This window comes from Camelina sativa, chromosome 7 (assembly GCF_030686135.1).
Source record: "Camelina sativa cultivar CO46 ecotype springtype chromosome 7, ASM3068613v1".
In the NCBI taxonomy this organism is placed as follows: Eukaryota; Viridiplantae; Streptophyta; class Magnoliopsida; order Brassicales; family Brassicaceae; genus Camelina; species Camelina sativa.
In genome coordinates, this window is record NC_141886.1 from 22,552,003 (window position 1) to 22,579,505 (window position 27,503).

Genomic DNA, 27,503 nt, shown 5'->3' on the forward strand with positions numbered 1-27,503 from the left:
TGATACATTAGCTAAATGATAAAAAGTATATGCCGTTAAAATTTTATTGCATATTTATGTTAAATATGTAGTCAGGTGAATAAATTGCTTCTAAAATTAAAACAAACTAAAACGTTAAGTTAAAGAGATCTTCTTTTGTAAAGTCAAATATTAAGTTTAAGAGATCAGTTTATCATTTGACTATTTTTAAATTTAATAAATATGTGTGTAGTTGTTTTTAGATCTACAAAATAACAAACAGTATATATCTTCTTCATATCAAAATAGTAAATAAATCTAATATAATCCATCGTAACCCTCTAGCCCGGTATAATCCAAGTACATATAAAAACCTTCCCACCTTAACCCTCTCTCGATATTTAAATCAATTGTTGAACAATGGGAGACACAGAAACAAATTCACGAGGCAGCTGCTACGACATGATCGGAGTAGTCTGCTTCTTTAGTTTTGTGGCTGGTTTCATTAGTTTAATAATTTATATTGCAGTGACCTTTGAAAGTTCTGTGCCGAATATAGAAATAGCTTCAATGGATTTTACGGTGCGTAATATTACACAAATTCGTCTCACTGCAAATTGGGATTTGTTGATAAGGGTCCCTAGAACCCTTCCCCATGACTATATATGTCTTCAAGGAGACATTCAAGCTTCATTGTTTTACAAGAATATTACTCTTGTTACCTCGTCCGGACAAAGGTTATATCTAGTATATCTTTTTATTCTATTTGTAACTCAATCATCTAGTATTATTTAAAATTGTTAAAGAACTATCCTGATTGAAATCGCTTCCATGTAATATAGGTACAAAGATCTCAAATCCGGCTCGCCTCAACAACTTAGGGTTTCAGCAGCTATCTCTGAAGAAGATATCGGCGGTTTGATTGGCGAAAATATTATCAAAGATATCAAAGATGAGAGGGAAGTGAAGTTTGGGTCGAAGTTGTTTTTTACGGATTGTAGAAAAGGGAAGAGGGGAGTTATAAGCTATGTGTGTAATGAAATCACGTTAAGGTTCGAGCCAGGTTCTGAAACCAAGGCCACTAAGTTTGGGAACGACATCCCTATCTGCACTAATGTTTGACTAGATTTTTTGTTGGTTTTACGTGCATGGATTTGATTTTCCTTTTTCTTCACCAACTTTTTAGGTTATCTGAAAAGAGTTATTTAAGTTAATTGACAAATATTTAATTTGTTTTATAACTTGATTATCTACCATTATACAGTAATTTGCTTATTCAATTTCCTAGATTTAATATAAGATGTTTCGATTGTCACTATTAACAGAAACAAAGACGCAACCTTGTTTAATTTATACATACATAATTTGTGAGCTATGTGTGTGATGAAACCACGTTGCGGTTCGAGCCAGGTTCTGAAACCAAGGCCACTAAGTTTTGGAACAACCCTACTTGCACTAATTTTTGATTGAGTTATATTCTTGTGAAGTCTTTAAGATTCGATTTACTTTTGCTTTTGTATGGTGAAAACCTTTTCGATGAAACTAGTTGTGGATATGTTCTAAAACAAAAATAAATTTGTTTATTTGATATCCGAGATTTAATATAATACTAGGTGATACCTCGTGCTGTAGCACAGGATTATATATTTTTGTTAGTTACTTTTTTTGTAATTTGTATTTTTGTAATGTAATTTTTTATTTTGACTTATTTTCTTTGTTTATATAGTGTTTATTTGTATATTTGGGGTTATACAGTAAATAGGAAATCCTAATAGAGTAAGTAGTTTGTAGATAGTAGCTTTTCACGAAAATAGACACACCACAATATTGGATAGTAGTTTTGTAAGAGAATAGACACTCTGCAATATCGGATAGTAGTTTTGTAAGAGGATAGACACACCGCAATATTGGATAATAGTTTTGTAAGAGAATGAGTTTTTCTTTATTTTGGTTTGTCGTCAAAAGAGGAGAAGTTACTTGTTAAATTTTAGTCTGAGATATTCAATGGTTAGGAAACAATTGTGTTTATAGTGAGATTAGGTATATTTAAGTCATTATTTAGAAGTTAATATTTGATATATCAAATCTCATCAGTTTTGTAGAAACACCAATTTAATTTATAGTTTGAGAAAAATACCTTTTTTAACGGGTTTAACACAAACTTTTTATATATTTTAAAATTTGTAATAGTAAAAATATTAATATTACTTAAATATTTTATAGACTTAAAATATATAATAATATTTTAAACTTTCAACGAAATTCAAATGTTTATATTAATTTAAACATTCTATAAAAATTTAAATATTTATAATATCTTAAACTTTTTTAAAAACGTAAATATATTATAATATCTTTACTTTTTAAAAGTTTAAATATGCTCAAATATAGAACTAAATTAAACTGTTAAATTTGGATACCTGATAAATCAAGTTTCCTGCTCATTTATGCTCAAAACATATTAGTCATATATTTATAATGATTATGAACCATATTCCAAAATATTTAGTCGATATGGGATATACACACCTTTTCTGTAAATTTGTTTACAACTTTACTTATATATAATTTCTGCGTTTTTTTATTATTTCCATCTATACTAATCATAATTAATTACTACAATTTCGTTAAGGAAATACTGAAAAATCTAAACTAAATGATGATTTGTTTTTATTTAATTGTATTAAGTTGATTTGTTGTTTCCGTAAATATCTCACAATATAAAAGCAAATCAAATAAGTTTACATATATATACAATTTCGTAATTAATCTATTGATTATTTTGGAAGCAACAAAATCACAATCGATAAGTATTAAAGATTTTTTATTATTATTAATATTCGTAATAATTATAGGGATTAAGTATGAAAGTAGTTAATCCTTATTTATAGGGATTACACCTCTGTTTGGTAACGAAAATAACTATTCTTGAATCAAATAATATTTAGGATCCGAAAATGATTAATCTAGTGTACAAACAGATCCGCGGATTTTTTTCCTTCTGTTCTCGGGTAATTTTGGATCCGCATCCCGACCCACAAAATTTTGATTGATCGACCGAGGGTATATTGGTTATTTGTCAAAATCGAAACTATAGGTTAATTAAATTAAATTAAGTGATTCTCTAATCATTTTTAATGAAAAACCTACCAAAACAAAAAGTCATGGTCCATTTTGAATTTAGGAGTATTCTTGCTTTAATAGTATAGATGATTCGATTGTTACTACTTACTAGTTACTACTAATGGAAACATAGGAACAACCATTTCATTCTCTTTCTACGATCTCAACTCTACAATATAAAATTGATCATTAGTTAACGTCCACTAGAGAGAAACGATTCCGTCACGTCCACTAGACTCGGTTGATTCACCTAATGCATCAAATCCTCCATCGATTATGCGAGCATTTACAAGATCTAGCAAGTTATGAAGGAGAGTATACACCGTTTAGTAATTGGTTCACGCTTGACATGCACATGCTTGGGATGCCACTGGATGTGAGCAAAGCAATCCCAGTTTCAAAACCAAAGTTACTTGTTCCTCAACACACCTGTGCCCTAGCCTCTCATCAACTACCTGCACTATATCTCCATTGTCCCAACAGTCTAGTACCCAATCAGTCAAAACCATCTCACTCGGTGATCCTCGTGGCTCAACGGGTCTTCTTTCACAAGTAATCTCCAACATGAACACTCCAAATGAGAAAACCTTAGAACTAGCTAAATTCAATAAAGCTAGCTAATTAAGTTCAGACTATTTACTAGTGTGTAATATTATAATGCTCACTTTCACATTTACAGTCATCAAACAGTTCATAAACATATATGTAAAAAGAACTTCAAGAAAAATTGTTTACTTATATGGAACAAACTATACTCAAGTCCAATGCCTTGGACTGTCTCAAATCTATCAACAATTCAATACCTTTCAGTGACAATCAATACTCAAAATGATCCTACTATTTACAAATTAACAAATCTAGACACTCACATATCAGAATCCGACCCACCCGAATCACTCCTAGCTCTGTCCGACATGAAATTCAAAGGCAAAACAGGGAACTTCACCGCATTCCGCTGTGAAGTAGGCGATACTGAACTCTCAATCTTCCTCCTCTGCATGTTCCTCATAATCTCTAAGCATGCTTTATCAACCATGGCAAGAAACTCTCTAACAATAACAAACAGATGAAGAGGACTCTTCCCTTTTGTAATAGCTCCTGCTTGGTAATAATCCGTTGTACGCTTCACTAGCTCCATCACTTTCCTCTCTTCGTGTTTCGCCTTTTTCACTTCGTCCTCTACTGTCACAAGAAAAGTCATCATCTTCTTCACAAACCTCCCTCCTTCTCCTCCATCTTCTTCACATTCTCCAATCACCGTTCTCGCATCTTTCGCTCTAACCGCAAGCGCCGAGCAAGTTGCAACGACGGTGTCGTAGTCTACACTAGCAGCTTTCTTCACGTTTGAAAACTCAGAGCTCAACCCTCCAACAACTGGTAAACCAAGCTTCAAGTACTCTTTCTCTTGCTCTTCTTTAGACATAACCTGAGCACTGTTGTTACCACCATTGCTGTTACTACTACCGCTTCGTGTTAAACTATGGCTTCTTCTATTCAAAACGCAACGTTTCCCTTCTGATCTAACCACTTCCTCAACCACAAAGTTAAGCAGAGTAGTCTTTCCATCAACGCTTTTAACATCCGAAAGTTTCAAAAGCGCGGTTAGATTAAACGCTTGTGCGTTTCCTCTCGCGGTTCCCGCGTTCATTCTGTTACCAGCTTTAAGTATCGCCTCCAAAAGCTTCACGAACAAGCCACGAGATCTTAGCTCTTTACAAGCTAAATCCAAAGTCTGTAGACACTTACCATGGTGAGCCATCTCAGGATAGTAATTAGCTCTGAAGAGAAACGCGTTTAGTCTCGTAAACGCGGTTGGCACTGATTTAAGAAGATGAAACAGGAACGATTCAGCATCTGCAAGCTTTGTCGTGTCGCCGTCGAATTCAAGAATCGCTGATTGTTCTTCTTTGGTCGGAGCTATTCTAGCTAACCTCTCAAGCGTGTCAGGCACGAAATCGTTTCCTTCCATGAGTGCTTCAACAAGCTCTTCACGTGTCATACCTAACGATTTGAGTACAATCACTGTGTTTTGAGACTTCCTCGGATCAAGTATGAAGATTTGTGATGATGATTTAGAGTTTTTATCATCGCCGTGTTCTGGTGATTTCTTCCCCACGGCAACGTATCCGAACAGAGCTTCCATTAAATCGCCGTCGAAACTGAGAAGTACAAAACCAAAAAAATTAGGGTTTTTTTTCAATTGATTGAACAGATTTGTGTAAGTGTGTATACATACCTGAATGAGCCACGATCGATTTTGTCCCAAACCATTGAATGATCAGAATCAGGGTTTACTTTATCCCAATGTAAAGGCTTCAGCTTTACCTGTTTCGAACCCTCTCCTCCGCTTGATCCTTTAACCGGCGCAGGTGGTGGTCTCGAAGCTGATGATGATAAAGCTCCGACCTTTTTCACCGGCGGAGGTGGCGGTGGAGATGGCGAAGAACCCTTCTTCATCGGAGGAGGTGGTGGTGGTACTGGTGCACTCTGTTTCACCGGAATTGGCGGTGGTGGAGGCGGTGGAGCTGGTCCACTCTGTTTTACCGGAATTGGCGGTGGAAGCGGCGGCTGATGATCTTGGTTATGGATTACACTGTGAGAAGTTGATGATCTTCCTCTAAGGAGAGGAACCTCAGTGACGGGCTCTGTTTTCTTCTTGTTCTTGTAATAGATGACCTCTTTCTCGTCTTCTTCTTCTTCTCCTCCGGTGATGATCTGTTTCTTGAAACTTTCACTTCTCTCTCTCTGACTCTGTAGCTTTCTCCAATACAACACATCAAGACCGTTCTCATCGAGTATCAAACCTTTCACACCACCAAACCGCGTGAACCCTTCTCTAGCCAAAGTCGTACTCGTCGTCGTCGCCAACGCTGCGGTTGTCCGAGGATACGGAGGTAGATTGTTCTCGACGCTTACTGGTCCGACTCTGTCTCTCCTTCTCCGTCTGGCGACGACGCCTCTCTGGAGGCAGAAGAAGAAAACTCCTGCTACAAGTACGGTGCTTGCTGCTGTTATGAGGACAGCTTTTATGATCGTGCTTCTATCGGAAGATGAGGAGTTATTATTCGACGGCGGAGATGAGTTTGACGACGGTGATATACGCGGTGGTGAAACAGGGGAGAGTGATGGAATTGGGAAGAAAGTTTCGATATTTTGAGGAGAATCGAATTGAGAAAAGGAAGGGACGATGAGGAGGAAGAAGAAGAAGAAAATTAGGGTTAGATGAAGAGGAAAAGGCCATGGTTTCTTGATGAACATGGCAGCCATTAACGATTTAGCTCATTTACAGAGAGATCAATAAGGAAACACATTTAAGTAACGTTTTTGTTTATTTATTTATTTATTTTTAAATCACTCCCCAAAGATCTCAGGAACTTAAAACGGAAGGTTAGTTTAAGTAAATTAAAAAAGTATATAAATTCGTAATTTGGTAGGTGTTTTAATATATTTGGGAATTTGGAGGTTTTGGTAATAATGTTTAGTTGAAGCAGAGATTAGTTGATCTGTTCTTCTTCTTCTACTTCTTCCCGGGTCGGTTCTATTTACAAATATGACTAAAATACCCTTGTTAATGGGATTGACTTATTCAACAATACGTGAAAATAAAAGGGCGTTTTAGGTAATTTAGTTATACTCGTTTTCGTGAAGATGGACTTATTAATGGAGCTGGTGCGGTTGATGTTATCGTTGACTCTGTCCAAAAAGTAGTGGTATTGGCGTATTGCTATATTTTTTTTGTGCTTTCTAGAAATATTTTGAAGCCTTGGAAGTCAAAAACACATTCCCATTTTAAGATACGGTTTCAGTGATTAACTTGGAAGAAGAGTGCAAAGTTCTATGGCAATTAAATGAATTCACATTTTATGATATCGGCAAAAAGTTTAGTTGCAATGTTTTGGAACTTGGAAACGTTAATCATAACAATGACAAATATCGGAAAATATATATATATATATATATATATATATATATATATCGGGAAATTCAATTCTACGAACCAACAAATATCGAATACCGAACGAATTAATAAGATTCCTTAAAAACTCAACGGATAATAAAAATTATACGTGTATAATTAACAACGTAATCTCAGTCGGTCAAAGGAATAGGGAATGAAATCAAATGATAGTGGATCATCACCATTGCTACACAAAATATGAATAAAATTTATGGTAATGCTAAAATGTTAATCATAATCAAAATGTATGGAACATTATTGTTAGAGAATATTTGAGTACATATTTGATGTATATTTTGTGTTTACGTTTTGGTAAGATTTAGCGTGGAGAATAAGTCAGTATTGATAAGATGCAATCTCCTTAGTTTGGTAACTAGATCTTTTTGTATGTGTATATATTTGAGAGACGACGAATGAATAAGACAACAGAAAACATTCTACAATTCTATACTCTGTTTTACATGGTATCAGAACCAATTGGCAAGAGAATTTGAATATTTGAAAGATGTCAGAAGAGGCAAAGACGATCATGAAAACAGAGGGTTCGAAGGCGGTTGTCTCAGCGTTCCAATTGGCACCAACGGAGAATCCTGGCGCGATCATAGCGCAAGTTCAATTCAACGGAGATAACTTCGATGAATGGGCTCAGGCAGTGCAGACTGCATTGCGAGTCAAGAAGAAGTATGGTTTTGTTGATGGAACCATATCAAAACTAGATGAAGATGAAGCAGATATGAAGATTGGCAATCGGCAAAGTCAATGGTGGCACTTTGGATCCTCAACACGATCGATCCAAAAGTGAGAAGAACACTGGCAAACAAGGAAGATCCGAAGGAACTTTGGACAGAGATAAAATATCGATTTTCTGAAGGGAATGGACCAAGAATTCAGGAGATTGAGGCGGAACTTGCTCATTGTCGCCAAGGAAATCTAAGCGTGATTGAATACTTTGGGAAGCTGCAGATGTTGTGGGAAGACTTGGCTAATTACGACAAGGTGATATCTTGCAAGTGTGGAAGATGTACTTGCAACATTAATGTCGAACTGGAGAAGAAAAGAGAGGATGATCGAATTCATCAATTCCTTCTTGGACTTGACACGACTTTATATGGAGGAGTGAGGACATCGATCATCAGCACAGATCCGCTTCCGAACATGAACCAGGTGTACTCGAAGGTGAAGTCAGTGGAGTGAGTCAACACAGTCATGAGAGGAAGGGAACAAAAGAATACTCAAATGGCGTTCGCAGTTCGAGGAGGAAGTTCCTTGACTGGTAAGGAAGAAAAAGGAAAGATGGTGTGTTTGGTATGTAAGAAAACTGGACATACACCCGATACTTGTTTTCAAGTGATCGGATATCCGGAGTGGTGGACTGAGCGACCTCAAGGCAATGGAGGATTTGCGAGAGGTGGTGGACGTCAAGGAATAGGGAGAGGACATGGAGGCATGGCTCGTGCAAACATTATGGTGGCACAAGATGGAGCTGAGACAAGTATGGAAGCAGAGAGGAGTAGCTACACAGGCCTAACAAACGAGCAATGGGGAACACTCGTGAAACTCCTTGAGAGCAGTAAGGGAAACACACCTCGTCTCAGTGGTAAGTCTCTCTTATTCGATTGGGTATTAGATACAGGAGCTACAAATCACATGACAGGGTTTAGTGATTTGTTGTTGGATCAAAAGTATATTTTGCCGTGTACCATAGGGTTGCCAAATGGAAAGAATAGTTTCGCAAAAGAAAAGGGAACAGTGAGATTTAATGATGATTTTGAGCTGAAAAATGTGTTGTTTGTGCCAGAGCTGAAATGCAATTTGATATCTGTGTCACAACTAGTTGCGGATCTCGATGTGGTTATGCAGATTGCTAATAAGGGGTGTGTGATTCAGGACCGTATAACGAGGAGTGTGGCTGGAGCAGGAGAACTTAAGGATGGTCTTTACTTTATCCGTCGTTTGCAAGAGTTTCAAGTTTTTCATTTGAATAAAGTCGGAGCTGAAGATCTTTGGCATCAAAGGCTTGGGCATCCTTCTAATGGTGTTTTTGATTTACTTCCAGTTGTTGGTCCTAAGAATAAGGATTTTTCAGTTTGTGATACTTGTAGTAAGGCTAAACATTGCCGTGAAGTTTTTCATACAAGTGATAATAAAAGTGATGGAGTTTTTGATATGATACACGTTGATTTATGGGGACCATATCGACGTCCAACTTTGTGCAACTCTCATTTTTTTTTGACCATTGTGGATGACTTCTTGAGAGGAGTTTGGGTATATTTGTTGCGAGAGAAGTCACAGGTCAAAGAAACTTTGATGAATTTTGTGGCACTAGTGTCAAGACAATTTAACAAGGATATCAAGGTTGTGAGAAGTGACAATGGTACGGAGTTTATGTGTCTTGCGTCTGAGTTCCAAAGAATGGGAATCATACACCAAACATCTTGTGTTGGCACACCACAACAAAATGGGAGAGAAGAAAGAAAACATCGTCATATCCTCAACGTGGCTCGTGCGTTGTTGTTTCAGTCCTTGCTGTCGGCCAATTTTTGGGGAGAGAGTGTATTGACCGCTGCGTACCTGATAAATCGCACTCCGTCACGGTTGCTGAAAGGGAAAACTCCGTATGAGCTTATCTATAACATAGCTCCAACATACGAGAACTTAAAGGTCTTTGGTTGTTTAGCTTTTGCACACAAACAACGTCGTGGAGGAGACAAATTCGAGGCTCGGAGTAGAAGATGCGTCTTCTTGGGCTATCCTTTTGGGAAAAAGGGATGGAATATGTTTGATTTGGAGACCGAAGAGATGTTTGTATCAAGAGATGTGGTCTTTGTTGAGAATACTTTTCCGATGAGCTGTGAGACAACGGTTCGCATGAGAGAAGAAGATGACATTTCAGATTTTGGCTGGGATGAAGAAGAAGATGTCGAACGAGTCTTAGAAGAATCTTTGGTGTTGCGAAATAATCATGTTGAACAAGAAAGTACGATTGACCAGGCTGAAACAGAGGAGGGTCATCCTAATACTGAAACAGAGGAGGATCATCTTAATACTGAAACAGAGGAAAATTGAGAAGAACAAGAAGAGGAGACGGTTGATATTCTCGATGATGAATAAAGTGCAGAAAGTGAATCAGAAAATCTTGAACCGGTGGAACGACTCGGGCCTGGATTGCGATAAACAAAACTGCCTAGTAAGTTTCGAGACTATGTGATGAACACTATCATTCAGGTTGAGTCCGATGACAACAGTTTGTACCCATTGTCCGACTATCTCGATGCCAAAAAAATTTCTGCTCCGTTTCTTGCCTTCCACGCCATGGTTAGTGAGAATACGGAACCGACAACGTTTCGAGAAGCGGTAGTGGATAAGCATTGGCATGTTCCCATGACCAGTGAAGTTGATGCAATGGAAGTTAACAACACGTTTGATCTGACAGAGCTTCCTCCAGGCAAGAAGACTATCGGTTGTAAATGGGTGTTCAAAATCAAATACAAGTCTGATGGTACAATTGAGAGGTTCAAAGCTCGATAAGTGGCACTTGGAAATAGACAAAAGGAAGGGGTCGGTTACACTGAGACCTTTGCACCTGTTATCAAGATGTCAACTGTTCGAATTTTTTTGGAGATCGTTGCGGCAAAGAACAAGATGGATGTGCATAATGCCTTCCTGCATGTAGATCTAGACGAAGAGGTGTATATGACATTGCCACCGGGATTTCGAACAGGGGGCAAGAACATGGTGTGTAAGCTGAAGAAATCGATTTACGGCTTGAAACAATCACCACGGTGTTGGTAAAGCTGCGTGGAGCTCTTCTCGAGTATGGTTTTTGTCAGTCTCGAGCAGATTATTCTATGTTTCATCTGTGTCGAGGAAGTTCGGAGATATATATTCTTGTGTATGTCGATGATTTGATCATTGGTGGAAATGATTCGGCCGAGATTAGCAAGTTCAAAGGTTATTTGGGTGAATGCTTTCACATGAAAGATCTGGGTCCTTTGAGATATTTTTTAGGCATCGAAGTTGCTAGAAGCAAAGAAGGTATTTTCTTATGTCAAAGAAAATACACTCTTGATATCATCAATGAGGCAGGTTTGTTGGGAGCACAGCTTGTTATTACCCCTTTAGAGCAACAACATAAGCTTGGTCTTTCTAAAGAACCACTTATGGCTGATCTTGAAAAGTATAGACGGTTGGTGGGTCGGTTGCTCTACTTGTTAGCAACACGACCTGATTTGGCGTATGCCGTGAATGTGTTGTCACAATTTATGAATGCACCTCGCAATGATCATTGGCTGAGTGCGTTTCGAGTGGTTCAGTATTTGAAAGGCACCCCAGGACAAGGTATTTTGTTGAAGTCTAGTTCCACTTTAAAATTAGTTGGTTGGTGTGATGCTGATTATGCTGGGTGTCCTGTGTCTTGTAAATCAGTTGGTGGTTGGTTTATTACTCTTGGAGATTCTCCGGTGTCATGGAAAACGAAAAAACAGAATGTCACGTCTCGATCTTTTGCTGAGTCCGAGTATCGGTCCATGGCTCTAACGGTATGTGAACTGCAGTGGTTGAAAGCATTGCTGAAATATTTTGGAGTGAATCAAACGGAGCCTATAGCATTACACTGCGATAATCAGGCCGCACTACATATCGCTGCGAACCCCGTCTTTCATGAACGCACCAAGCATGTGGAAGTTGACTGTCATTGCGTGAGAGATGCGATCATGAATGGGACAATAAGAACCAAGAAGGTGCATACTACAGCTCAGTTAGCAGATATTTTCACTAAGTCGTTGGGCCAGAATGAGTTTCAATCAATGGTGATCAAGTTGGGCGTTTACAATCCGTACGCTCCAACTTAAGGGGAGGGGGATGTTAGAGAATATTTGAATATATATTTGATGTATATTTTGTGTGTATGTTTTGGTAAAATTTAGCGTGGAGATGATGAATGAATAAGACAACGGAAAACATTTTACAATTCTATATCCTGTTTTACAATTATAACTATAAACTTGTAAAACAAAAAGGTCTGGTAACTTTCAAAAGAATCTTATAGTATTAAGCTATGGCCGGCCGTCTAACTTTAAATGTTGAACGCGGTAACATACTCGTCTAAGAAAAGTAGGAATACAATGGAAAAAAACTCAACAAGTCAACTCTACCATTCTAATTTCTCAACTAATAAAATATATTGCTATTTGCTACTATATATATACTACTATACTAATGGTAGTATATAGCAATTGCGTCAACAACACTAATGGTCTTCATATATAATAAGTAATCATAATCATTAGTAAATTGATCAGAATTCTATTAGTACTATCTTTTATGCAAACTCACGTAATCTGTTGGCGCATAGTTTTTTTAGCAAAGTAAAACTTTTTTGGAGATATTGAAAATAAAGGACAATTTTCTTTTGGGTCTATATTGATACACATACATTTCTTGATTATAATTTTTCAATTATTCTTTTATATAATGTTAACTCTTGTTTTGCCCTTAATTTTGTAAACAACAAATTTTTTAAACAATTTAAAAAAAAAATATTCTTAGAAGATTTTCGACAATACAAAAAGTTATAATAAAATACCTTATTTTTCAACAATACAAAGTTAATACTGTATGTTAGTTTTTGAGAAACTCCATTTTAGAAAGAGGTTCAGTGTAAGTAAAACCTACGTGAGATGGAGTCTTCCCTAAGTTAACATATAAGGAAATATAATTTAGAGCGTAATCTCAATATAAATTGGACCCAAAAAAAATCTCAATATAAATAAATATAGAGAGGGCAAAGTGGTAAACTAAAGAGGTCAAAACACGCGGACCCTAAATGTTTGGGGATTACATCATTCGGATCTTGGATATCATGCATGAGTATCCAAACAGTTTGTATTTGCCAAACCTGTAAGCAAATTCAAATAATAAATACGAATATGTGCACGTTAGATTAGGAAATAAGCTTATAATCAAATCTGTAAACCATAAAAAGTGGAGCGAGTAAACAGAAAACTTATTTCTTCATTCAATTTTTGAAAAAAAAATAATCAAAAACTCGAATCAATGGATTTATTACCTAACATGTAGTTCAAAATATTTTAGATTGCCAAACAAATAAATAATTATGCAAATTTAACGCCGATGATATATTTCGAATCTACACATTTCAGTAAGTTTTAAATATATTATAGCTAAATTATAGTAACTTTTAAAATTGTATTAACTAATTATTGGCATCTTCTAAACTTTAGCAACTAACACGGATTTGAAAATTAAGAATTTATGTTTAAAATATATTTACCATATCTCATCGTAAATAAGCACATTCTAGAATTATACCATTTCACCAAACTGACTCCATTAGTTCTATAAATACAAACCTCTACTCAAGATCTAATATACCACTTGAATTATTCAAACACACAAAAAAAAAAAACTCGATCCCAAATTTAGTGTATCACTTTGATCCCAAAGTGTCCAAGCTTAATTCTCATTATTTTTATGCATTGTTTATTAAAATATGAAACTAATGTCACTTGTCGTTATATGAAACAGGATGAAGAAGACATCGAATAGAACGAGGCCTACACCATCTCTCAACTCTCAAACCCGAAATTCATGAGGAATTGTTTTTCATATAATTTCTCAAGAAATTAGAAACTTACTTGGATCATGCGGAGAACCATATACGACTTATCCAATAATCATATCTTTTCTCCTGCAAGGATATGAGCTTTTAAAGGTGAGAACTTTTTGTGTGTAGTAATTCTAATAGTCAGCTGCAACGATGTGGAGGCTCTGGCTGCGCCCTAAACACTTTAAAACTACGAAACGAACTCGGTCGTGGTAGCATTCTCAAAGTCGACTGCACATCCAACCAAAACAAAAAAATGGGTCCACGCGATGCGAAATTCAACTAGTCATTCACATTTGAATTTGAAGAGGTACATTCCAAAAGAATAGTATGGGCTTGTCACTTGAAGCAAGGTCCAAAAATGGAGTATCATCAGAGCATATGGAGAGCATACAGAGGTGCTGCTAGCAAACGATGTGGTCAAACACGCACATGGATTGCTAGAACTGATGGTATTTATTTGAACAAAAATTTTATACCGCAAGGACATCGATTTACATGGCTTAAAAAATGAGCGTTTTTCATCATTTTAAAAATTAATTATCTAAGAAGTTGATTTTTTTTTCTTTTTTTTTTATAGTTATTTTGTCTTTCTTGTGTTTACTATATTATCATTCTAACTAGGATTTACCCCGTGGTACACCACGGGACAATTTTTATGTTTTTCATTTTATTATTATATCTAATTTTTATAATTTTGTATTTGAAGTAGATTGGGGTTTAATATAAATATTACATTGTTATTGTATATATATATATATATATATTGGTGTTTTGTAATAATTAACAGTATATTTTATTAAATATATGTGAGTCTTACGTAAAATATCATCAAACAAAATTATTTACTCGTGTGGTAGTACCATATTAAATTATTTAAAACTATATGAATATTGATCCAAATCCATTCCATTATATCACCCAGATGATATTTTACACATTTTTGTAAGTTTGAATGTTTATAATATTTTAAGTTTTCGAAAATTATAAAACTATTATATCTGGTATAATTAAAAGATATAGCGGTATTTAAATAAATTGTTAATTATAATTGTTTAGCTGTAGTGTATAATTTTGTTTGAGTTCGGCAGATAAATATGTTTTTTTCATAATTTTGAAGTAATTGTTAGTAATTTGAAAATAATAGTATGTGAAGGACTATATTTTAATGTTAGGTAATGTTTTAATTTGAAGAGATTTTTTGTATATCCTTATAACACGAAGTTACCATGAAGTGTGAAAATAGTTGTTTATTAAAAGTATTTTTATTTTTATTTTTAAAAAGGGAAGGAGAGAAACTTAATGCAAGAGAATTAACAATATAAAAAATATGATAATATAGAGTATTATAATTGAAAACTCTTCATTTGTCCAAACAAAGAGAGCCGAGTACACCGTGGAACAATCGGAATCACAAATTGATTTTACTTCTAGAGGTAAAATCAAGATATTGTTCTGGATGTAAAATAGATTGATTTTTAAATTTTTATCTCTTCGATTTATGTGAATAAGAGGTTGATATTGAAATAGATATCTCAATCGATTTTGTAACGTTTTGTCCAAAAAAAAATCACGATATTAGTTTTTGTAAAAGTTCAATAATCTAACTTTATTATTAACATAAAATGGATGAAAGAGTTAAATAAGACGAAGTTTGGTTGACAAAGACATAGTTAATTAAGAAATCGTCTAACATTCTCTTACTTCTACTTTTCTGTACAAACTCAATATACGAAGAGAAAGAAAAGTTTTAAGTAGAAATATGTTTATTCAACATCTTTGTTCTCCAGATTCTGAAAGACATCTTTAAACACCACATTAGTTGTTGGTTTTCCAATCTTGTCTCTTTGTTGAGAATAAATAATTATAAAAAAAAACCTAAAAACCCCTAAGTTTTTAAGAAAGCAAGAAGTGCTATTAGTAGTTAATTGATACATAAACATATAATGATATATGTATACATGAGAAAACAGAAATAAAGTGTTGACAGAGATCTGCTTTTTCATCGGCTAACACCAATCACTTGCACTAACACCAATCTCTTAGGTAAGCATTTGAGGCAGCCACTGAAATCTTAAAGTTTATTATGGATTGCTATAAGTAAATTGTGTTTGCTCAGATGATTTTTCTACCTTCTATTGATAGTTTTTTTATAGAGATCTTTGATGATGCCAGTTAGGTATGATTGCAAATCGAGAGAAAATTGGTGAGCAAGCCTAACATATTTAGATAAGGAATGTTAGTTTAGCAAATTTTATGTTTCCTATATTTTCTCGATCTTTAGCTAAGAAATGGGAGAAATCTTTACTAAATTAGGATTTCATGATTAATGTTTAGTACTAAAACCGCTTAATTCTTTTCTTTATTTAAAAATATCTTACCAAAATCGGATTTTGTGATTGAAATCGTTATGAATGCGTATCTGTGTCTTTATCCATGTTAACAAATATGCTTGTATATTGATAATTATTATGGATTTTATTGGCTTTTGTTATAACCCGAATATTATACCATATCTTCAATATAGTTTCTCGTTTCAACTAATATAGGAATTAAGTGTAAATATTCATTATATATTAAAATAACTCAAATATAAAATAATCTATATTAGAATATATTTTTTTGGTTACAAAATCCTAAACAATTTTTAAAATATATATTTGTTTATAAAAATTCAAATCACATCATATGCTTAAAAAAAATCTAAAATTTTATTAACATTATGAATTAAATAGTAATTTAAATAATTAATTATAAGATTAAATAAAAGTGAAAGGAGAATTATATTTTAATCTAACATATTGATTTAAATTAGGTTAATAGATTTTAGGAAATTAATATTAGCATATTAGGAAATGATTGTGTTTGGTTGTAAGGATTGTAGAGAATTTAGTTGGGACTTGTTTGGATACAAAGATAAGAGAGGATGACACAAAAATGTACTCCAAAATGTTAAGATATATTTCGGTTTTTAGGAATAAACCCACAATAAAATTAAATAATAGGATTTTGTATGATATATATATATATATATATATATATATATATATATATATATATTGTATCAATCTTTTGAATCTAAGCATATTACTGTCTTTATATACTAATTACTAGGATTTGAACCGCAGTATAATGGCGATATATCGCAGAACAATTTTTGTTTAACATAATCTTAATTAAATTAGTTTGATTTGATATGTTTTATATTGATGTTATTAAAATATAATAAAAATGAAAATTTAACATGTATTAAAGTATTAAATTAATGATATTTTAACTTTTTAGTAATATCGATTCAAAACTTTCCCGTTATTTATCTATTATGCAATATTAATTTTTTTTAATATGTTTAAATATTCATAATTATTATATTATTATTAAGGGCTTAACTGGTTCAAACGCAGCATTTGCGGTTGCAGCTGCGGGAGATTGCTGCGATTTCAAGCGTTATTAAGCGTTTTGAATGACGGGTTTAACGTTTTAAAATGGGTGCATTTGCGGGAGTTTTACGACTGGTTGACTAACGGTTGCATTAGCGGTTAAAACATAATAAATGTAATATATAATTATATAAATGTTTAAAACACCAAAAACTTTATTAAATTTGATTTATAATTAAAAATCATTAAAAATACTAAAATAATTATTTAAAAAATAAATAAACTTCATATTGAAACACTTATTACTTTATGGATTTGGATTTTCAGCCAAAATTTATCAAGTAATGTGATAAATGACAAAACATATGCTTTAGATTATAGATGTTCTCTGCTAAATCTCACACACTCAATAAATTCCTCACATTGAATTACAAGACCAAGGTAAATTAATTATAAAAGAGTTAAAAAGAGTCATTAGTGATTTGTTTTAATATTTTCACAAATAATCTTATTTTCTTAAACTTATGATGAAATATTATATTTATTTAGATTTTTTTGAATTTATGTGCGATGTGCCAATAGTTTTACATCATGTTTTCCAGTTTTTTGTTAATTGGAATCTTATTTTATTGTAATTGTTTATTTTCTAATCTCCTCAATCGTATTTGTACTTCATTTTCACTCATTTTTAATGGGTACAATGGTTAGGTTGAAGACATGAGAAAAAAACATTTTAGTATTTTTGATTTGTTTTTTATTAAAAAAAAATTCTAACCGCAATCGTCTGCAACCGCAAACGCTTGCAAGAAGCACTCTCAGGAATTCAATGGTTGAGAGCGGTTGGGAGCGATTGAGAACGATTAAAAGCAGTTTGTGTGATTGACATCAATCGCTAGCAACCGCTACCATCCGCAAATGCAGCATTTGCAGGAGATAACGGGAGAACCAATCTAACACCTAAGTTAATATCAATTTTAAGCTTTAAAAAGGACACGGTGTTAAAGCAAAAAAACTCTCTTCACGCGGCAATTGAAATGGCGATTCTGTTAAATAATGGGCCTTACGTTTAGAACAAAATGGGCCTTACGATGAGAACAAAATGGGCCTTAAGTCGAAAGTGTTCTCGAGATTCTTTCATATTTCCGTTCTGGGAAAGAAACGGCGGTTGTCTTGGTCGCCGGCGGCGAATGGAGTGTGCCGCGCGTGGCTTTGCGACGCGGTGCGTTGGTCCACCGACACGGAGGTGTGGCCAGTGTGGTGCTGTGGCGTATTGCTCCGTCTCTCATCAGGTTTTGTAACTTCTGCTTACTCTCTCTCTCTAAGCCTTGTTCTTCTTCATCGACCTAATCGGTTCTGGAGAAACAAAGAAGTGGTGATTTGATCGTTCTCTTGTAAGCTAGTTAAATAGGTTTGTAGTTAAGACTTAATAAACGCACGAATTTTTTTACATAAAAGTTCAATCCTTTGATCAATAGGTTCATTGTTAAGTTTTGTGGATCTTTGATTTGGTTGTAGACTTCACATTGGAGCTATCACAAGGAAGAGTGTGAGAGATTAGAAGAGCAAATGTGTCGTGTTGATCTGTTGAATGATTTCCCATTCACATTTACAGAAGAAGCTACGGTTCAGGTTTATGATGATAACTTATGGATGATATTGAGGAATCTAATGCCTTTTTGGTATGAACATTTTAGCTCAAAGTTTCTGTTTTTTTGTTTTCGTTTATTTTTTCTTAGGTTAGTCGAAAACAGGAGAGCAGGTGCTCGTTTCTCAGCAAAAGGGATTTACATCATGTTGGAATGTGGATGTATGAGTGTAACTGTGGAGCCTCTGCTTCTTTTTCGTCTTATCATAGGTTTTGATTGCTTATGTTTTCTCATTACGTTTTTGGTTTTAAACCATTTGTAAATTGAGCTGATTACTATCTTGTTCTTACAGTTTTAATAATGAAGGTTGGCATCTGCCGAGCTCTTCGTGTCCATGTCGTGGTATGCTTCACTTAAATTCTATGTTTATGGTTTTACTGAAAGATTTTATTTTATTTATATAATTGTAAAATTATGATTTGGGATCACACAGGCCCTTTATGTCAAGTTACAAAACAGCTTTGTAGTTGGACGGACTATTTCGAGTGGAGAAAGATACCTCTAGATTCTCCTGTAGCTCTACTTCTCCACTGGGTAACGTTTCTTGTAATGATTGATGTGATTGCTAGTATCACTAGAATGCTTGAGGTTTTCAAACTATTGACTAATAGAGCTTGCTTATACTTCAGCCACTTACGATATATCATGCACTTCAAGCCATTGGGATGGGAAATTTGACTCCCCAAATAAGTTATGAACTTCGTATACATTATCTTGGTATGTTTCACTCTGTAACTCTTCTGCCTTTTTTGGAACTGTATTCTCTTTGAGGTTGCCGTCTTGTGTCTCTTTGTTGCAGTTTTTTTGCTAATCACCTCCATTTCCTTAATTCTAGTGTAGTTAGTACCTTATTCTTGGCATATGGAAATCATATACATATTTCAAAAGATGCATTATAGCAAATATGGTATAAATTCTGATTCATGGTTTGCTGATAGTTTTGAGCTTCTGAAGGGCCTCAGAAAGAGCTTGGCCAACTTGGTGTCTTCGCTGAGCTGCTAGCTCTCTTCCCTGGTTTTCGCATACGCATAGAGCTTGTTGGACCTGACGTTCCACAACGAATGTGAGTCCTGTCGTCCACAATCTGTTTAATTGTTTTGTATAGCACTCGTTATATTTTTAGCTTAGGCAAAGTAAATTACATCACAAGATATGTTTTGCTTTTTACCACTTTTCATTAGAGTTCTTTAAGCTTGTTCAACGGCAATATTGTAGCTGATTTTCTTTGTATGTATTGGCATAAATATGATGAATCGTTTTCTTTTTGCTCTCTTGGTGAACAGGGATGGAGAGATGGTCTCGCTTAGCAGATACTCCCGTTGCATGGAAGAAGAATGCGAATGTAAGTATTCAAGCGAAATTCCCAATCCCGGTAAAGAATCTGCCTTGTCTTCAGCTGTGTCGTTACAGCTCCATAGAGGATTTTACCATGATCGTTACAGTGACATAACAAAGGTATGCATTTCTACTAGTCTAGGGGAAAACAGTAACCTACAATAGTGTTCTCAAATGTCATATCCATTTTATTGGACCTTGGATTGATTGACCTTCTTGTCTGGGCAGGATTCACCTCCTCCTCACATAGTGATTGCTCCAAACGCTGGTGTCGCTGCATATCCAAGTTGGTTGCCAACTATTGTACGTTTTTCAGTAGCTGATGATCTTCAATCTTCCGCAGGAACGTCATTTTTTATATTTGTTATTCATTCATGTGAGTAAATTTCAGGAACTGATAAAGGAGATAAAAGTCCCAGCTGTATTCACTGATTACTGTGAAGAAGCTTGTCATTTGGCGGCTTGTTGCATTAAAACAATCACAGGACAACCTCTATCATTACCTGTAAGTCTAGCTTATAGGTTTATTATCCTATCCAACTTTTTTCAAATCTATGTCTTTTTTGTTGTGTGGTTTCCTCCTGCATATGGTCAGGCTTATGTCTCATCAAAACTGTATAAGTAGAATAGAGAGTCGACACATATACTATATAATGAAGTTGGAGGAGACAGAAACATCACTTTTTCATTATCTGACAAATCATCTCTGGGGCCACACACATAGACACACACACTCATGTCGAGTTCTCCAATCAAACCTTTGTTGGAAAATGATGTTTTCTGCTTAGAAAATATATACTTATTTCTTGTGTAATTCTTCAGAACCATGTTGATATGTATGGAATAATGATGTATCCTTGAAATGCAGATTGAGTTGAATCCATTTAGACAGCCGATGGCAGTGGAGGAGAGTCCTCTGTTGATCCCTTGCTACTCAAACTGCTTCATCTTCGCAATGTAAAAACTCTACAAAATTAATGCATTTGACCAAACATTATCTATTCAATAAATGTAGTACCATGTCACATCATTTTGTTTTGGTTGTTGTAGTTATCTATGTGGATAGGACCATCAAAGTGCATTGCATACAATCATTGTAGTCTTTTAATTCTTAGGTGAACATTTTTTATCCCATCCAAATATCCAATAGTATATTTAGTAAAAAAAATTCCCAATTATTTTTTCTAGATGTGTCACATGTCAATTGAAATAATGAAAAAGGTAAAGTTGAAAAGCATTGGTCATTATACAAACTTTACAAAGTACCGAACCTGATTGAGTGTTTGTAAATCTGGTTATGGAGAATTCACAATTCAGATGCCAAGTCGTGTCTACGTGGAAGATGAAACCAAAGCAAAGAATCTTCAAACCAAAACTTGTTTCTAACAAAAGTCTCGCCACAGTGTTAAAAGTCTATTTCTTCCACATCAAAAACCAAGCTAATATTTTTATCTCCCCCAAAGTCCAATTTCCAAAAATCCCAAAACACAGCAGAGAGAGAGAAAAAGAAAAAAGAAAAAAAAGAAAACTCAAACACCCTAATGGATCATCTTCAACCTTGACAACAAGAAACCCTCTTCCCCCAAATCCCCCAAAAATCTTGGAAACAAAAGTCTCAAAATTTAGCGAGATACGATCGGATGTCTCAGAACCCATCATCACATCAGACTCGTACCCTCTTCTTTCTCTTATGCCTTCTTCTAGGGTTTGGTTTTTGCGTTGACCTGGGTCAATCCCTGAAGGTTCCTTTCAGCGTTAACGATGTTCTTCCGATGCTACCTCGTCAAGTCTCGTGGCCCGTTTTGAACAGTTTCCACAACGCTGTGGATTTGTTGCCTGTTTTTATCGGGTCCGTTACTCCTAATAACGCGTCTCTTGAGTGGAAAGGTGCTTGCTTTAATGGCAACGAAGCTCGCCTCGATATCACCGGTAGTGATCGTGACGTCCCTGGACTCGGCGGTGGCGTTCTCCATCTCAAAGTTGGTTAATTTCACTTTCTTAGGCTTTGAATCTTATTCAATTTGTTCTTGTTTTTGCTCCCAAGTGCTATGATTTAGCTTCAATCCTCAAATTTCATAAAGTTTTTGCCTTTTTTGGTAACAAAACTGGGAGGACGTTGTCTAGTTGTTTTGATGATATTTGGGAACTCTTTTGTTGCAGACATCTAAGGCACATAGCTTGACATGTATGGACCTATATGTCTTTGCAACGCCATACAGGATCACTTGGGACTACTATTTCTCTGCTAGAGATCATACTTTGAACTTCGATTCATGGGAAGAGAAAGCTGAGTTAGAATATGTTAGTTTTTGTTTAGTTTACTTCTTTTATAGCTCTTAAGAAGCTGTGTGTGGTGTTTGTTTGTTTGTTTTGTGGTGATTTATATTTAAGTGTATATTCGAATGAGTAGGTGAAGGAGCATGGAGTTTCAGTGTTTCTAATGCCATCAGGGATGCTCGGGACGTTGCTTTCTTTGATTGATGTGTTGCCTCTTTTCTCCAATACTGCTTGGGGACAGAATGCTAATTTGGCGTTCTTGACGAAACATATGGGTGCTACGTTTGAGAAACGGCCTCAACCTTGGCGGTCAACGATTAATCCTGAAGATGTGCATTCTGGCGATTTCTTGGCCCTGTCAAAGATTCGAGGTAGATGGGGTGGTTTTGAGACGTTAGAGAAATGGGTGACTGGTGCTTTTGCTGGTCATACTGCTGTTTGTTTGAAGGATGATTTGGGGAATCTTTGGGTTGGTGAATCCGGACATGAGAATGAAAAGGTTAGACTACATTTGGAGAAATTTTTCCTAAACATTTTGAGGTTTTTGGAGATATTTACTCTCTTTTTTTCTCTGATAGGGTGAAGAAATCATTGTTGTGATTCCTTGGGATGAATGGTGGGAACTGACTTTGAAGGATAATTCAAATCCTCAAGTTGCTTTGCTTCCTCTACATCCTGATATCCGAGCAAAGTTCAACAATACTGCTGTGTGGGAATATGCCCGGAGCATGTTAGGCAAACCGTATGGATATCACAACATGATATTCAGCTGGATCGATACTCTGGCCGATAACTACCCACCTCCCCTTGATGCTCACTTGGTACTTTTTTTATCTCTGATATTCTTAAAAGATCTATCATCATTATCATCATCATGGTAATAAACAAGTGACTTTGGACTTTCAGGTTATTTCTGTCATGTCTATGTGGACTCGTGTACAACCCGCATATGCTGCAAATATGTGGAACGAGGCACTGAATAAACGACTCGGTACTGAGGTATACATCTATACAAAAACATGTTTCTACTACTCTTCTGAATAGGACATACAGGATAGCTAATAAGTTTTCTGTTGTACAGGATCTGGATTTGTATGGGATTCTTGAAGAAACAGCGAGGCGTGGAATGTCATTTGATGAGTTACTCACCATCCCTGAACAGGATGAGTGGGTTTATAGCGACGGGAAATCAACTACGTGCGTAGCTTTCATCCTTGCAATGTACAAAGCTGCTGGTGTTTTCGACCCTCTTGCTGATCACATTCAAGTCACTGAGTTCACCGTGAGTTTCTTTCAATATCAAGTCTTCACCTTTTATTCCATTTAACATTACTCTTAGAGCGTTTCCTTCTCTCGTTTTCAGATCCGAGATGCGTACACTCTGAAGTTATATGAAAATAACCAGACTCGGCTACCGAGTTGGTGCAACACAGAGGAAGGGAAGCTTGAGTTCTGTCAGATTCTGGGTGAATACAGAATGGAGTTACCTGGTTATAACACCATTGACCCATATCCCAACATGAACGAGAATTGCCCTTCTTTACCTCCTAATTATGAGAGGCCTTCTAAGTGTTAGCAAAATTAATCGACATGTATGTCTCTCTCTCTCTCTCTGTCTGTTTGTGTTTGTCATCTTTTGGTTTATTATCTAAGTTTTACCCTTTTAGTTAGAGGGAAAGTAAACCACGTTTTAAGTACTACAATCGTTTTGTGAATATCTGATATGAATATGATGATGCTCTTATCAAATCAAAATGTTGTCTGCTTAATGCTCTTTTTATCTCTTTGCTGGCAAAATTGTCTGAATTTGTCGACCTCTGTTTTGTGAGTAGCTATCAAAGAAGACAGTCGTATATGGCAGAAACGAATACAAGATGCTATAGGTTTGAATACAAATCAACAAGTAAGAAACAAAGTATTAAAAAGGACCAACCTTACCTTTTTACCTATGATATTATGGATAATTAGTACAAACGGTATGATACGAAAGCCTGATAAATCAGATGTTTGCAACTTTGACGACAGTAAAATATTGTAACAGGACATCAAATTTAGGTGACGTAAACCAGGAAGCTATCAACTAATAACATATGACGTCGTTAAAAACGTGGAAGTCGAACATTCGCTGATGACTTTTTTCCGACCAAACCAACTCCCACTTGAAACTAAACAAAAACTAAACTTAGTTGAACGTCTTTATTTGACTCCGCCACCTTCAGTTCCCTCAAACCGGTTTTACTAGCATCGATTAAGTAAATATTAAACCAGGCCGAAGTCTTTCTGTTGCACAAGAGTCTTCTTCTTCTACTCTTGATGACCTATGCCAAGTGTGAACGTGACTAAGACCAATAGATGTTTCTATTGGAATCATTCACCATTTCTATTCTTATTAAAAAAATTATATAATCTAGAAAAAAATTGGCAGACACGCAAACGATTCCCAACGACCTCTCACCCGCCAACACAAAACGCAAACGCAGTAAGCTTGACCTCATTTATATATCTTCTTATATTTAAAAAACCATCTTCAAACGGCTTTACCTGTTTTTAGCTTTCAATCTCTCTCTCTCTCTCTTTCTAAATTCTCTCCTAAAATCCTAAATATTACCCCTCTCATTTGTTTCTTTTGCTTCTTTTTTTTCTTTTTTGGGTGGCTACCTATAATCCGAAAACCACCATGAGGTTTTGCGTTTTCGGGTTTTTATCGCTTTTCTTGATCGTTTCTCCTGCCAACGCCTGGTTCTTCCCCAACAACTCCACCACAATACCACCGTCTCTACGTAACACCACACGCGTTTTTTGGGACGCTTTCTCCAATTTCACCGGTTGTCACCACGGCCAAAACGTTGATGGTCTCTACCGTATCAAGAAATACTTCCAGCGTTTTGGTTACATCCCTGAAACGTTTTCAGGGAATTTCACCGATGATTTTGATGATATTCTCAAAGCCGCCGTCGAATTGTACCAGAGGAATTTTAGGCTTAACGTTACAGGTGAGCTCGACGCGTTCACCATCAAACACATCGTGATCCCGCGTTGTGGTAATCCTGATGTGGTGAATGGTACCTCGTTGATGCATAGTGGGAGAAGAAAGACCTTCGAGGTCAATTTCTCCCGCTCGCGTTTGCATGCGGTTAAACGCTACACGTTGTTTCCAGGCGAGCCACGGTGGCCGAAAGACCGTCGCGACTTGACCTACGCGTTTGACCCGAGAAACCCGTTGACCGAAGAGGTCAAAGGCGTTTTCGCACGCGCGTTTGGCCGTTGGTCCGACGTGACAGCTTTGAATTTCACGCGCTCTGAATCTTTCTCGACGTCCGACATCACGATCGGGTTCTACACCGGAGATCACGGAGACGGGGAGCCTTTCGACGGCGTGTTAGGAACCTTAGCTCACGCTTTCTCTCCTCCAAGTGGGAAGTTCCACCTCGACGCAGACGAGAACTGGGTGGTCTCCGGAGACCTAGACAGTTTCCTCTCGGTCACGGCCGCGGTTGATCTTGAATCCGTGGCGGTTCACGAGATCGGTCATCTTCTCGGTTTAGGACATTCCTCGGTTGAGGAATCCATCATGTATCCGACGATTACGACGGGGAGACGTAAGGTTGACTTAACCAATGATGACGTGGAAGGAATCCAGTACTTATACGGTGCGAACCCTAACTTCAACGGCACGTCACCACCGTCTACAACCACTCGCCAACGAGACACTGGTTCCTTCTTCGGTGCTGCTTGGCGAATCAATGGTTCATTGAGATCGACAATTTTCAGTATCTTGTTATCAACCATCGGACTGATCTTGTGGTTACCTTAGATATATATATATATATTTTTTTACTTGGATTTTTTTTATTAGTCTCACATCTTATTATTATTTTTTTTAAGGATGGGGATATATACACATATACTCAGTCATTGGTTCATTTTTACAGTTTTTCTTTTCACATATACTTCTTGTATATAAAATTGCTTTATATCATATATCAATATGTTTGACTTCCTGTTATATAATTTGGGAAAAATGTCAATTAAATCATGAACTTACACAAAAACGCCAATTAAACCCTGAACTTTCCCTAAGGCCATTTAAATCATCAAATTGCGTTGCCAAATCTAATTAAACATCACATTTTATTTTAAACGCCGAAATATACATCGCGTAAAATTGGGTGACGGAGTAAATAAACTCCGTTTAACGCCCGTTCACGTCTGTTAGAGCCACCCGTTAGAATTAAAAAAAAACTCGAAAACCCCAAATTATATCGATCTCTAACCCTAAACCCCCAAATTCAAATTGGACAATCCCTAAATCGATTTCATCTTCTCTTCACCTTCTCTTCACCTTTTCTTCTTTACGATTTTGAGATATGAGTTGCAAGTTTGGACAATCAAGTTCTGAGAACAGAGGACGGGGTTGCCATGGTTTTCCGGCAAAGTGTCATTGCGGCTTAGATGTTGCCATCTACACATCAAGTACAAAGCAAAACCCAGGAAGACCTTACTTTCGTTGTCCAACCAGAGGAGATGTAAGTAACTAATTTTGTTATGAAATTGTGTTTTCTAGATTTGTTGATAATAGTTTATCAATTTACGACTGTAGGAGCATTTGTTTAAGTGGGTGGAAGAAGGTGTGTACGAAGAGGTTGTAGAAGCATTACCAAAAATATCCATAATTAACAATGAGATAAGCAATGCAATATATGAGGTTGCTGTAGAAATTGATGGGTTAAAGACTCGGATTGAAGAACTGAAGGAAGATGCAATGTGGAGCAAAAGAGAACTTAACAAATGGAAATTGATGTTATTGTGCTTGGTATACCTTTGTGTTACTGTAATTGTCATGGTAATTGTAATTCTAATGTGTAAAACCTCAAAAGGAACATTTGTTCTTGGTTACTAGTGTCTTTGTGTTCTGTCTTTGGTGTTGGATCATCGTTTGTGTCTTTGGTAATGAAAAAATTTGGTACTCGTTATGAGTTAAACCCAAAAAAAAGGGAGGTAGAAAACAAAAATCATTCATAATGAAAAACATTTGGTCCACACAACTAGCTGAACCATAACATCCATCCACGTTCAACACACTGAACTAAAGAAGACAAAAAACAAACAAACCTAATGAAAAACATTTGGTCCACACAACAACAAAGCACTCATGAACACTCAAACCAAACAAAGTAACGATTCATTCATAAAGGTAATCT

General features: G+C 35.8%; 5 protein-coding genes and 1 pseudogene across 10 annotated transcripts; 5 read left to right on the top strand and 1 right to left on the bottom strand.

Moving 5' to 3' along the window:
• The first annotated feature begins 378 nt into the window (after positions 1 to 378).
• Positions 379 to 1,424, top strand: LOC104704794 (uncharacterized). Its single transcript, XM_010420826.1, has 3 exons — positions 379 to 695; positions 801 to 1,021; positions 1,369 to 1,424. Exons 1-3 carry the CDS (start codon positions 379 to 381, stop codon positions 1,422 to 1,424), a joined length of 594 nt encoding a protein of 197 aa, XP_010419128.1.
• A 2,373-nt stretch (positions 1,425 to 3,797) lies between these two features.
• Positions 3,798 to 6,591, bottom strand: LOC104701655 (formin-like protein 8). Its single transcript, XM_010417386.2, has 2 exons — positions 5,318 to 6,591; positions 3,798 to 5,240 (listed from the first exon to the last, which is right to left on the bottom strand). The coding sequence occupies exons 1-2, from the start codon at positions 6,346 to 6,348 to the stop codon at positions 3,947 to 3,949; spliced, it is 2,325 nt and encodes a 774-aa protein (XP_010415688.2). The 5' UTR covers positions 6,349 to 6,591; the 3' UTR covers positions 3,798 to 3,946.
• A 953-nt stretch (positions 6,592 to 7,544) lies between these two features.
• On the top strand, positions 7,545 to 8,233 carry LOC147941588 (uncharacterized). The gene is made up of 2 exons (XM_087458580.1): positions 7,545 to 7,794; positions 7,911 to 8,233. The coding sequence occupies exons 1-2, from the start codon at positions 7,545 to 7,547 to the stop codon at positions 8,231 to 8,233; spliced, it is 573 nt and encodes a 190-aa protein (XP_087314706.1).
• Positions 8,234 to 18,122: 9,889 nt separating this feature from the next.
• On the top strand, positions 18,123 to 21,159 carry LOC104701656 (uncharacterized). Of its 5 annotated transcripts, none has more exons than XM_087459143.1 (11): positions 18,123 to 18,452; positions 18,560 to 18,673; positions 18,781 to 18,899; positions 18,983 to 19,032; positions 19,124 to 19,224; positions 19,320 to 19,407; positions 19,653 to 19,753; positions 19,974 to 20,145; positions 20,254 to 20,328; positions 20,417 to 20,530; positions 20,894 to 21,159. In XM_087459143.1, the coding sequence occupies exons 6-11, from the start codon at positions 19,384 to 19,386 to the stop codon at positions 20,984 to 20,986; spliced, it is 579 nt and encodes a 192-aa protein (XP_087315269.1). In that variant the 5' UTR covers positions 18,123 to 18,452; positions 18,560 to 18,673; positions 18,781 to 18,899; positions 18,983 to 19,032; positions 19,124 to 19,224; positions 19,320 to 19,383; the 3' UTR covers positions 20,987 to 21,159. The 5 variants fall into 5 exon arrangements, 4 of the variants coding, with proteins under 4 accessions (XP_087315269.1, XP_010415689.2, XP_010415690.2 ...); XM_010417387.3 differs by having other exon boundaries at positions 18,151 to 18,333; positions 19,645 to 19,753; XR_015562233.1 differs by having other exon boundaries at positions 18,165 to 18,333; positions 19,629 to 19,753.
• Positions 21,160 to 21,184: 25 nt separating this feature from the next.
• On the top strand, positions 21,185 to 24,051 carry LOC104701657 (uncharacterized). The gene is made up of 7 exons (XM_010417391.3): positions 21,185 to 22,004; positions 22,186 to 22,326; positions 22,436 to 22,801; positions 22,881 to 23,123; positions 23,209 to 23,301; positions 23,384 to 23,584; positions 23,666 to 24,051. The coding sequence occupies exons 1-7, from the start codon at positions 21,666 to 21,668 to the stop codon at positions 23,876 to 23,878; spliced, it is 1,596 nt and encodes a 531-aa protein (XP_010415693.2). The 5' UTR covers positions 21,185 to 21,665; the 3' UTR covers positions 23,879 to 24,051.
• Positions 24,052 to 24,134: 83 nt separating this feature from the next.
• Positions 24,135 to 26,308, top strand: LOC104701658 (metalloendoproteinase 2-MMP pseudogene; annotated as a pseudogene). The gene is made up of 2 exons (XR_015562234.1): positions 24,135 to 24,205; positions 24,344 to 26,308. The product of XR_015562234.1 is annotated as a metalloendoproteinase 2-MMP pseudogene (transcript).
• The last annotated feature ends 1,195 nt before the right edge of the window (positions 26,309 to 27,503 follow it).